General features: G+C 58.0%; 1 protein-coding gene across 5 annotated transcripts in view; it reads left to right on the top strand.

Moving 5' to 3' along the window:
• The window catches only part of CACNA2D2 (calcium voltage-gated channel auxiliary subunit alpha2delta 2), a 147868-nt gene that overhangs the window by 29223 nt on the left and 106404 nt on the right, over positions 1–12241 (top strand). For all 5 annotated transcript variants that reach the window (XM_037797016.1, XM_037796998.1, XM_037797026.1 and 2 more), the window contains exon 2: positions 99–180. In XM_037797016.1, coding sequence (XP_037652944.1) covers positions 99–180 — 82 coding nt within the window. The remainder of the gene's footprint in view (positions 1–98; positions 181–12241) is intronic.

Here is a 12241-nt window from a genome sequence, read left to right as displayed (position 1 = left end):
TTCCCCCTAGTGAAAACTGGGTTCTGAGGGGGGCAGCGGACCCCGGTCACCCTGGGTGGTGAGCCCTCCTGACACCTCTTCCCTCTCTCTGCACACAGGATGCAGCACTGGGCCCGGCGTCTGGAGCAGGAGATTGATGGCGTGATGCGGATTTTTGGGGGTGTCCAGCAGCTCCGCGAGGTAAGCCTGGGTCCACTTGCGTTCCCCTCAGGAACCCCCTTCCAAGTTGGAATCAGGTGGGAGGACTTCAGAAATAAAGAGCAAGGAAACTTTGATGGTGTTGGGGTTCCAGTGAGGGGTGGGGGGTCTCTGCTGGAAAAAGCAGCGAATTCTTTGGTTCTGGGGCCTGCTCCTCCCGAGGTAACGGAGTTTGAGCAGGTAACGGGGCAGGTAACGGAGTTTCACCCTTGTCGCTGTAAAGGTGCTAGAGGTTTTCAGATTTTCCCATCTGGGCTCAGGTGGGTGAGATCTGTGTTTGAGGCAGTGGCTGGGGCAGGAGCCCAGGCCCTGGAGGGTTCTGTGGTTGCAGATGTGCACAGAAGCCAGAGGACTGTCCACAAAATGAGTGAGGTGGCCAGGCTAAACGAACCTGGAAGGCGGTGCTGCACTCGAGGCCGGAGGCAGCCAGGGTCGCCGCAAGACAGTTTGCAAGCCTGTGCTTGGCGGGATGAGGGATCAAGGGGCGGGAGGGGTGATTGATTAGGCGCAATCGACCACATTCATCCTGGGAGATTATGTTAATGTTTGAAATAGTGAGATGTGAGGAGCAGGCCATCCGTCACCCCCAGAAGGCTGCAAAATGTGTCACATGTGTCGCTGTCAGGCCACCGGCTCCTGAGCCGTCGCTTTTTATGTAGAAATGCAGGGGCTCGGGAGAGCTGAGCTCTTGGAGTGGTGTGGCTGGGACTCCCGGGACATGTGTGGGACCTGGAGAATCTTGTGCTGACCAGAATCACGCAGGGGCTTGGTGGGGATCCCATGCTGATGGTTGGCCTGGAACAGCAGAGTGAAGGAAGTTGCTGTGGGCTGTTCAGCCAAGATCCAGGCCCGGGCTCAATGGTTAGATGTCCCGCTGCATTCTTGTCTTCCGTCTTGGTGTGGGCCAGGGTCAGCAGATGCAACCTCTGTGGAGCAGGGCCTGTGGGGTCTTGTCCTCAGTCCTATGCTTTGCTCATAGGAGGTGCCCAGGATATGGGGACGGCAGTGTGTTGACAGCAGCTGTGGATGTAGAGCCTCTGGCACAGGCTGGGGCTGACCAGGGGGTGGCTAATGATGTGGTAACATGAGGGGAGTCCAGGTCTGGGGTCTCCAGACCCTTGAGGCTCTCAGCCCATTGGTGGGTAGTGGAGGGGGCCAGCCTGAGCCACTAGCTTGTTGGGCATCATCCCCCGAGTGACCCAGCTTCTCTGAACCTCCTTTCCCTGGTGGCTGGGCTTGAATTGCAGTAGCTCCCATCCCACTCTCTTCTGGTGAACTCTTCAATGACTCAGAGCTGTGCTTGGAGGCCAGCAGAGCTTTCCAGAGAAGATGCTGTAGGAAACGCTCTTCTGGAATGGGAATCAATTTATAATATAATGGGAATAGCATCCAGCACTAACCAGGAGCTGAGTGGGCATTGCCAAATGCAGCCGTGTAGGTTAATGAAGTTCTCTGGAGTGCAAGTCCAATTTTGTATTGGGGTATAAGATGTACCCCACATAGAGAGTTAACCATGTACCTTGTGTCAGGAACCCTCCATATTTTGAACCCTTACCTTGAAGATATTGTTTCTTTTATACTCATGGGCAACTCAGACCCTGAAAGTTTACAACATGAAAATAATGTACATGCTTCAGGTTTGAGATTCGGATCTGTCTGAACCATTGACCTTCCTGGATGGTGAGGACCAAAAATGCAATCCCAGCTTAGCATACCCCCTGTACATGCCTGGACCTCTGTAGACCCTTGTTTTTGGTCCATGACATCTGCAAGTCTGGGGAGTCTGGCTTGGGAATGAGGTGGTGAGAATGGTGCATGGACAGGGGTTAGGCTCAGTCAACACAGATACACCCCTTTTCTAGAAATCTAAGTCAAATTTCCCTCGATCATTTTCACTGTCAGGATGTGTTTCCTTCCTTTCTGATGGGACTCGAGCAATTTCCGACACTTTCATCAATGAACACGTCTCCTACCCACTCACCCAGCAGTAACCAAGGTTACACAGCTGTCTTGTGGCAGAGCTGGGGCTTGGACCTGAAGCTCCTGACTCCCATTCTAGGGTGCTGGAAAGGGTGGACCGGATGAGCAGCTAGGCTGGGCCAGGCCAGGCCGTGGTTGGTATGGCTGTGATCAGTATGGCAGGCAGAGAAGTGCTGACCTGGCGTTCTCAGCTCCTCTTGGCAGCCCCTCTGCCTACTGATGGTTGCCAGCTCCCCAGCAGCTCTGTGTCCTGCTCCAGTTTTCTCTCACCTGCTTCCTCATCCTCTTACTTCCTGCTGACAGCTCTGGGGCTACTTCTTGGCACAGGGCACTCTGGCAAGGTGAGCAGGGGAGGGGGGTGGGAGAGGAAAGGGACAGCCCTGTGGGAGCAGGAGGGAGCCAACCAGCCAGCCACCCCCCCCCCCAACAACAGCCCATCCCCACCCCTGCCTCTCCTTTGCTTGCATATGAGAGGGCCCGTGTGCCCAGCCTGTGCTCAACTCTGGTGGGTGATAAGGGTGCTTGGAACAGAGCCCTGACCCAGCTGCGGATGCCTCTGTGGACTCTGGCACCATCTCAGCCAAGCTAACAGCCTCGGCTCACACTGGGGCTGCCCTCCCCAGGCCTCCCTGAGCTGATTCTGAACTGCCCCCAAACATTTGCACCTGGGATCATACTGGAATCTGGGCCCCGTCCCCCTCCTCCCCCTCTGTGGCCCCTCTCTGCCTGCCCCAGTACTGGGAGCTGCCCCACTCCCAGAAGCTGGGAGCCATGAGGGCTGACAGCTGCAAGTATCAGAAACTGCAGACGGTGGCATTTGGGAGCATTTTCCCTGCCTTGGCACTTCCCTCCACCTGACCTCACCATAGCCCCATGGTGTATGGCTGGGTGCAGACTGAGGCCCATTTTACAGGTTAGAAACCATGGCACATCTTGGCAGGGAGCGGAGGTGGGGTGGGAGCTGTCAGCAAAGACCTCATTGCATTTCCTCAGCTACCCCAGGGCCAGCACATGCCAGGAGCCTGGTGGATAAACCACGATGTTTATCCAGGCACCCCCTGAGCCACGTCCTCCCAGGAACCCCAGTCTCCCCCATATCTGCCCTGAACAGGCCACAGAGCTCTGGCCCACACTTGTCCTGAACAGGCCACAGAGGGGTGGGTCTTGCCTCAGCCTGCCTTGGCCAGGGCCCCTGGGGACTGAGTGATGTCTCCTAAGCCCCTTCTCCACCCTCCCCCATCAGCACCATATTGTCCCCCTCCTGAGGGGAGAGCAGAGAGCATATGCTTTGGCTCTGAGCTCATTTACATAATGAAGCTGATCAGGATGAATAATTCATCAGGTGCTTGGGGGTGCATGGGGAGGATGTGGAGACAGGCAGGTCTCCCCACTCTGAAGCCCAGGTCACTCTGATGGGTGCAGCCAGCGACCCAGCCCCTCCTGGCTGGGTGTCTGGGGTAGAAGGCTATGGGGACCTTGTGGGAAAGCAAAACAGGAGAGATTGTGGTCAGACATGAGGAAGAACCAGTAGTTCATCAGGTGTACCACCCTGGATGGATTCCCAACTTGGGTGAGACATTTTCCTTCAAGGGTCTCCATAGAAGGAGGTGCATGGGGTGGGAGTAAGGGGTGAGGGGAGGCTGCCTGGCCAGAGCTGGGCTGGGAACAGGGACTCAGAACAGCCTTGTCTGGGAACCATAGGTTATCCTCTGGGAAGGCTCAGTCAAGTCTAAACCCATGGGAGCCTGTCCCAGGCCACATCAACCCCTGTACCTTGCTTAAAGCTAGAGGCTGCACACAGACCCACATCCCTCAGGATGGCCTTAGCCCATCTGCAATGCTTCTAGCTACTTCCATGGTCCGATCCCACAAATGGGAAAAACAAGGCCCCGGCCAATTGTCTCCCCCAGCCAGTCCCATCCTGGAGCCCTAGCAGGCCGGCCCGAAATGGTGCTGGTGGGGAAGGGGTGTCAAGGCAGAGGGGCTTCTCTGAAATGGTCCCTCCCCGGGACTGCTGAGCCTGCATCCACAGTGAGAGGACCCCAGGACTTGGCAATCCCTGGCCCCAAGTCTCCCACCCCCTCCTTACTGCCACACTTCTCAGAACAGTGGTGGTGATTCAGGTCAGGGGTGTCTGTGTGCCTTCCTCCTCTCTGCATAGCCGGGAATGTCATTTCTGAATCAGTGTCAGTGCCACACTCCCATCCCGTCTCATCGCCCCTGGCTGTCCCCACACCCAGTCTGCTCAGTGCTTCCCAAGAATGTGTAATTAATTTTTGCGGAGTGCCACATCTGGAGCTGGCTCCCAGCATGGACTGAAGTCTGGCCATGTCAAAGGCCTCTTTCCTGAGTGGCTCAAGGAAGCAGGACCAGGCCCCTGTGCAGGTGCCTTTGAAACAGACCCTCCGTGTCCCCCTCCCTGCACCACCAGGGTCGGTCAGGCAAGTGGTTGTGGCCCCAGACGCCGCAGTAGGCTTTTCCGCTGGTGCACTGGGGTTTGCGTGCGCCCCTGAGAGACAGGCCAGGCAGCCCCACCCTCACGGACCCGCACGGGCTGTCCCAGCCTATGTGCTTGGAGTCTGGTGAGGGGTGATGAGAGAGCACCACCCACGCCACCTTAGCCCCGCCCCCAGCTCCCCCTCCACCCGCCCCCTCCGCGCTGTGTCCTAGGAGCTCTGCACTTGCTCGGCGCGAGCAGCCCCCACCCGTCACCCAGCCACCTCCCGTGAGGCCCCGCGGCGCCCTCTTCTCTCCCCGCCTAGACGGTCGGGATGAGGCGCGCCGGGGTGGGGGCAGTGGGGGGCGCGGGGGTAAAATATGCCGCTGGGTAGGGATTGCTGCCGTTTGCCTCTCTAAAAACCCACATATATTATTCTTTAATGGAAAGTTAATTGTCTTATTATTCCCTCCATATGGTCCTCTTGCTCGGCACCCAGCGGGGATGCATGGGGCTGAGGTGGGGGCTGGGCGCTCCTGGGAGGGTGTGTGAAACGTGGTGAGGCTGCTGCTGGAGCACAATGGAGTACACAGAGGAGGGTACATGGGAGCTTGGTCGAAGCCCTGCCTGGGTGCCCTCTGTGTCTCCCCAGTCCAGCCTGCTCCCCAGATCTTTCCTTCCGGGGCCCTGGCCTGGGTGCAGCTTCCTCTGGACCCCCCTCCCCCCACTGTGAGGTCTGGAAACACTCTTTCCCAAGCACTGTGTGAGGAGACACAGGGTTGGATGGGCTGTGGGTGTCGCCCTTCTGCTCGCCCCCCACCCCCTACCCCATTGTCGCCTGCAGGAGAAAATTCCATTTTTGAGAAGCTTTTCAAAAGCCATTTCATCTGTGGCAGGAGCCTCTGCCTGAGGGCCAGATGGCTGGCTTGGGTCTCTGCACCCCTTCCACACACACACCCCACCACAGAGTACGGGGTAGGAAGCTAGGCTGGGGGGCTGCCCCAGACACCTGCCCAGGAAACTGGCTCACATTGGCCACACCTTCCAGGGCACCAGCTGCGTGGAGGTTCCCCGACCCCGAAGGTTCCTCCGGGGCTGCTGAGCCTGGGACAGGTACCAGTGCCCTTCTCTGCCTGCTGCCCCCTCCCGGGTCTCCCCCCTCCTGCTCCCAGGAGGTGCAGGTATTAGGTCAGAACAGCCTCATGGCAGTTGGAGGGGGCAGTGACAGGGAGGCTCTCGGAGGGCGCCTGGGCATGAGCAGGTAGTCACATCTGTGGACAATTCAGAGCCCCGTGCTCCTAGGGGCTTGGCAGGGGAAGATTGGGTCATGGAGCCCCCCTGGGAGGCTTCTGGGATTCTGGAATAGTCCCAACAGGGAGTTGCTTGCCTAGGTACTTATGGAGGCCACGGTGTGGAGGGGACAGGCCAGTGGGAGAGGCACCTTTCGGTGAGATCAGGAAAATGGGCAGACCTGGCAGGGAGAGGGGCCACCAGCTTCCAGCTTGCACCAAGAGGTATTAGTGGGGCCCACATCCGAGGTCAGTTCTCAGGGACTGGGGAACTTCTTAGAGCAGAAGAGTAGAGGTGTTTGGTACTTGCTGCACCTTCTGAAGGTGGGGGACCTGCCTGAGGTCCCCAGCTGGTAAGTGGCAGAGCTGGGAGTTGTGCCTTGGGCAGCAGCTGAATGGTGGGTGATGGTGAGGGTACAGTGGGCAGGAATGGCAGTGGGCAGCTTTCGCTGCTGTGGGGCCTAGGGCATGTGGCCGTGCCTCTCTGAGCCTTGGCTCCTCCATCTGTGAAATGGGAGCCTGAGCAGACCTGTCCTCACAGGGAGATATGAGAATCTTGGGGGACGGGGGATAAGGAAGGGCTGCAGACAGAGCCGCACAAATGCAGGAGTACCTGCCCTCCCAACCCAGTGTCTCCTCACACAGTGCTTGGGAAAGAGTGTTCCCAGACCTCACAGTAGGGGGAGGGGGTTCAGAGGAGGCCACACCCAGGGTAGGGTCCTAGAAGGAAAGAATTGGGAAGCAAGCGGGACTGGGGGGACAGTTTTGGAAAGCTCAAGTGCCCAGGGTGTCCCTTTTGCCTGGCTCAGCCCAGGAGTTTCGGATTCAAATCCCTTCTCCCCACTGACCATGATATCTTTTGGGGGCCTGGCTGGGAAAGGTGCAAAGACTACCAGGCTGTGGCAGAACTCAGAGAGGCAGGGCCTTGTGGGCCAAGGAAGGGTGGATGGCCTCTTGGGTAGAAATCTAGGGAGCCAGCTGCAGAAGCGTCTCTGGGGAGGAGGTGGTAGAGGTGAGGGGGAAGTGTCCCTTCACCCCAGAAGAGGCCCCTGAGCCTGATCCTCGAGTTGTTAGTGGCTTGTCTCCCAGGCCCCATAGGCACAGGGCAAGGGGTGGGCCTGACAGTGGTCTAGGAGGCAGTACGAAGCCACCAGTTTCCCACGTAGATAAACCCTTGAATGCTCTTTGTGAGGGAGTGGAGAGTGTGGGAGCTGTGCAGAAGGGCCCTGGAGGAGGGCCAACTACACGAGATGTCCCGGCTGCCCAGACATGAGGCTGGGGCCTGGGGAGGCTAGGCTATTTCTGGAATGGTTTGAAGACCTGGCTGAAGTATTGGCTCTGGTAATGGAGAGGTTACTGGGTCAGAAAATGGAGTGGCTGAAGCCAGGACTGGGGATCAAGGGTTTTTCTTGGAGCTATAGCTCCAGGGACCACTGGAAGGTTCTCTGACTCGGGGTCCCTCAGTTTAAGGGAGAGACATTCTCCGAGGAGAATCTTGGTAGGCAGATAGTGCTGCTCTCCCTGGAAGAGTTTGGTTGGGAAACCCTGGCTTTGCTGCGAACAGGGCCCTTCGTTGAAGTGGCCATCCCTCAATCCTTGCACCTTGGGAATGTGGGAGGTTTGAATGTCAAGCTTTCCTAAATCAGGACTCCCCTGCATAGGAAGGATGTTCTGATGAAACACTGGCCCTCCTCCAGGGTTCCCAAAGAGGCTGGTCTTGCAACAGGACAGCTGGGGGTCAGCTCCAAGGGGACTCAGCCCTTGCAGCTTGTTGAGGAGTGGCCAGGCTCTATTCCCCTCCCCCTTGCCCTCTGCATTCGTCTCCGTCTCCGGAGAGTGACGGGGCTGCGGTGTCCAAAGCCAGGGGGCTGATCTGGCTGATCAAGAGTGGGGGTTGGGCACTGGGTGGGAGGGCCACATGGGTTTCCGTGCTGGGCTCCCGGGGACAGCTGACCCATTCTGCATGCCTTCCCCATTCAACTCCCTTCCATCACTGGATCAGGGGCAGCAACGGAGACATTTGCCTGAGATTCCTGGAGCCCCAAGCACTTGGCAGAGGCAGAGAAGTAATTGGTTCTGACAAACCACAGCCAGCCCCGGGGGGCGGCCTGAGCAGCATTTACCGCAGCCAGGCAGGAAACGGGAGGCTCAGAGTGGCCTCCCCCCACCTTCTGAGTGTGGTTCCCTCTCCTTGAGAGCGGGGATTTAGTGCTTGGAGAAAGTTACACAGCCACAGACCTCCTGTCCTCCCCATACCAGTGCAGGTGTGCAGGCCACCCAGACATCAGGCTGGGGCCTAGGGAGGCTAGCCTATTTCTGAAACAACTTGAAGGCCTGACTGAGGTGTATAATTCTGGGCAGGGGTAGCAGGGAGCCTCCCCCTAGGCCTTCCAGCCTGCCTGGAAAGGGGGTGTCCCCCCCCTCACTTCCCTGCTAGACTTCTCAGCTACTCCTTCCAAGTCTGCTGGCCATTCTCCTTGCCCACCCCCACCCCCGAGCATCTCTTCTGCCCTAACTCCCACCTCTCCCCCTCCAGGCTCTCCCCAGCTTTAAACCCAGCCCACAGGTCTCCTCCAGGAAGCCCTCCACACCACCACTGAGACCAGTGGTGTCTGACACTCCCCACTCCCTTCTTTTTTGCATCCTTGGGATGTACATAGAAGGTCGGGGCTACCAGGGACCTCTGATGGGCCCAGTCTAGCCTTCTCCTCATATGGGGTGGGAAGCCCGTGACCGGAAGGACAAGGCATGTGCCCAGGCCTCCCAGGAGTCGAGCTGAACACAGGCAGTCAGGTCTGGAAGGTAACTGACCCCTGGTGATTCTTGATCCCCTTTCCCATTACTCACTGGGAGACACAATCCCTGACTTCCTGAGGCTTGTGTAGGGTGTGGAACATGGGCTGACTACAGGGTATATGTGGGAGAAAGTGTGCAAGGATATGTGTGCAACAGCGTGTGAACCTGTGTGCATGCGTGCTGCATGTGGGGCGTGGCCCGGTGTGCATACATGGATATCAGTGTGCGATCCCATGTGCTTGTGTGCTGTGTGTGCCGATGAGAGCACAGGATCCTGCGTGCACGCATCTTGGGTGTGAGGGTGTGACCAGGTGAGCATGTGCACGTGTGTGGATGTGGTGGAGTACGTGATTCTGTGCACTCTGTATATGGGATAGGGTGGGGCTGCGAGGAGGCAGCTGCCTAGAGAGCTCTGTGTTGCCCAAGAAGGTGAGAACTACTTAACTGATTAATTAGCGAAGCCGAGAAGTCTCGGTTGTGGGTGAGGAGCTCACACTGATGCTCACACCCGTGTGCTGCTGCACACATCCCCACAGTCACTCTGCCTGACTGTGAGTTCAGCAGCCCTGCTGGGGTGGGCAGGGGAGCCACCCGTTGGTTGTGGATCTGTGTCCTCACACCCACATCTGTGCCCGGGGACCCAGCAACCCCACTGTGGAGAGGGCAGTCCTCACTGTTCCCAGTCCAGTGCTCACAGAGGCCCTGTGGTGAGGCCACTCGGGGATCTTGTCCCCATTTCACAGATGAGGGAGCTGTGGCTGATGGGAGGCATCCTCCATTGGTTGCAGGTGGGGGTAAAGGCTCCCAGTTTCTTCCCTCTAGGGCTGGGGTCCACTGAGGGTATTACCTTCTGAAATGGGGGAACAGTTTGGGTGCCTGTGGGGTAGAGCAGAGCTGGAGTCCCCAGGGAGCTTTCCCAATGCAAGACAGGCTGCCACCTCCAAACCCCACGTGCCTCCTCACCAGCACAGAAAAGGCCGGTTTCCTCCCTGTGTCCCGCAGGCAAGCCTGCCCCCCCCCCCACCCTGTCAATACCTCCCCTCTCTGGTGCCTAGAAAGGGAGGCTCCCCAGCCGCCCCCAGCTCCCCACACCTCCCCGCCAGCAGGAATCACACTGTTCCACCCAAGCCCGGCTGCTGGGTGTCAGTGGGGTCTGCCGGGCTTGTGCCTGAATTCCAGAGTCCGGGCTGAGGCTGACTATCTCCCCACCCCTTTCCTCGCGGATCCCGGGCCCTGCGCCGCACTGCGTCACCATCCTGCGGGGAGACCTGGAAGCTAGGTCTAGTGGCAGACACTTGTCTCCTGATCAGGTGTTGACTGAGGAGCCTTCATTATACTCCATCTACAGCCATGGAATAAATTGGTGTGCAGTGGATTTATTCTTTTTAAAAAGGGACTTTCACACTGAGGAAAACTTTTAAAAAGAACATTTATATAAAAAGCAATTACCATGCCAGTAATTTTTACGTATCACCCTCTCCCCTTCCGGCGCTGCCTTTGTGTTTGAATATGACCGCCTCCCAGGCAGCTGCAGCCTGGCCCCTCGGCCTCTCTGCTCAGCTTCCCGCCTGCTGGAGCGGCCTCGTCCTCCGAGAAGGATCCGGAGGCAGGGCCAGGGCCCGCATGGGAGTGGGCTGGGGGAGCATGGCCCAGTGGATATCTGTGCAATACTCGGGTGCTTGGAAAATTTCCTCCCTCATGCGGCTCTGTCCTGAGGTTGCTCCATTCCCAGGGCTGGTGCCACTTTTCCAGGCCCCCTTTGGCAGCGGCCGAGCACTTAAAGCACCTGCTTCCCGGCAGCCTCACGGCCCAGTTCAATGAGGGAGGAGGCGGTGGTGTGGGAGCAGGTATTTTCCCTCCTGAGGAGCCACTAACAGGCACTCTGCTTCCCCAGCCATTATTGCTCTCACACTTGATGCATTATGTAAATTGTCTCCGTTGCTAAGTGGTGGAGGAGCCGCTCAGGGGGAACAGAGGGAGCGAGATTTGGAGACTTCTGGGGGGAAAGGAGACCGGGCCCTGAAAACCCACCACTCCCCATCCTGGGAGGTCTGGCAGCCTCTCCCTTCAGTTTAGGTAGGCCCCCAGGGGCTTGAACCCTACCTCCCCCTTAGACCACAGCTTTGAAAGGACTGTGACTGCACCTCACAGCAGTCCAGGGGCTCCCAGGGGAGCAGGTGGGCTCCCTAGTTGGTTAGGGCTGTCAGATTGGGGCTTTGTCTCCTAGCTCAAGCTGGCTGCCAGGTAGGACACATGCCCCTCTGCTACTCGAGAAGACATGCCTCTCCCACCTGCACAAGTTGCACCAGCAGCTGGGCAATTGGGCCCTACAGGGACATGCACACTCATCCATGGAATCTCTTGGAAACCCTGGGTGGAACTGGAAGAAGCTGTGTCCAGCCATGGGCTGAGTGACATCCTGGGGAGCCCTGATAGCCCAGGGCCCCTTCTGCAGTAAGCACCCCATGAGATTGGGACATGGAAGGGTGACTTCTGGGACAGCTCTACACCCCCAGGCGCCAGCAGGTTCTTGGGTCCCCAGTGTGACTGGGTCTCTATGTGGCACAGGGGTCAAGAAGGTGTCTGGGCCTCGGTAAGGCCTGGGTGACAGAGGGGGCTCTCCTGGGAAACCCGCCCAGCTCACTGACTTCCCTTTGGAGACACGTGGCCTGCTGGGACATGAGCCCACCAATGGGTCTGGGTCCAATGTCTCACTCTCCAAGGAGCCAACGGCTCTGGGCTTTTTCCAAACTGCCCTGTACTCCTTTCTTCTACTTTTCATGCAGCCCTCCAGTGAAGGCCACATACTTGTCCTCTCCTCCCTCACGCCCCCTCCCCTCTACTCTGCCCCAGGCAGGATGTCTGTCCAATGCAAGGAGGCACCACTCAGTTGAGTGTTCAGAGATTTGTGAGTTTCCTGGAAATGGCACCAGCAGTTTGTGTCTCCAGGGAAGGTGTGAGAGGTGGCAAAGACAATGTTGGCCCACCCAGCCCTATTTCTCAGGCAACCCCACCCTACTCCGACCCTGCCATGGCTGCCTGTGGGTCAGGGTGACTGGCCCACCTGCCCCCGGCACAGGTGTATCCAGAGGTTGGTGCAAGGGCAGCACATCCTTAGCCACAAAGATTTGGTGAAAGACTCGGGGCTTCTTCCTGCCCACCTGGCACTGTCCCCTGTCCCCCTTGGAAGGGGTGGCATCATCTCCCAGATCCCTGTGGGCTGCTGTCCCTCAACTTGCTTTCAGGTGTCTCCCAACTCTTGGGATTTGTTGGGGTGGGGGTGAGGGGTTACCAGACCAGGTCACCCTGCATTTTGGTCTAAGGAACCTGCTCTGTGTGCTCAGCTGATCAGGGCATTGACACCACAAGCTGTCCTCACTAGCAGAAGGAGTAACTGGAGGTAGAGGTGATGTGAGCAGAGCCTAATGTCAGATGCTGCCCATTGGTGCTCCCTGTTCCGAGGCCAAAGGCCGTTGTCAAACCAGCCAGTACCTTCTCACTGACACCTCTGCCTTCTTCCTTCTTTCCCCTCCTGCCTTCC

This window comes from Choloepus didactylus, chromosome 1, assembly GCF_015220235.1.
Source record: "Choloepus didactylus isolate mChoDid1 chromosome 1, mChoDid1.pri, whole genome shotgun sequence".
In the NCBI taxonomy this organism is placed as follows: Eukaryota; Metazoa; Chordata; class Mammalia; order Pilosa; family Megalonychidae; genus Choloepus; species Choloepus didactylus.
The sequence above is the reverse complement of the archived record's forward strand: the minus strand, read 5'-3'. Positions and strand labels throughout refer to the sequence as shown.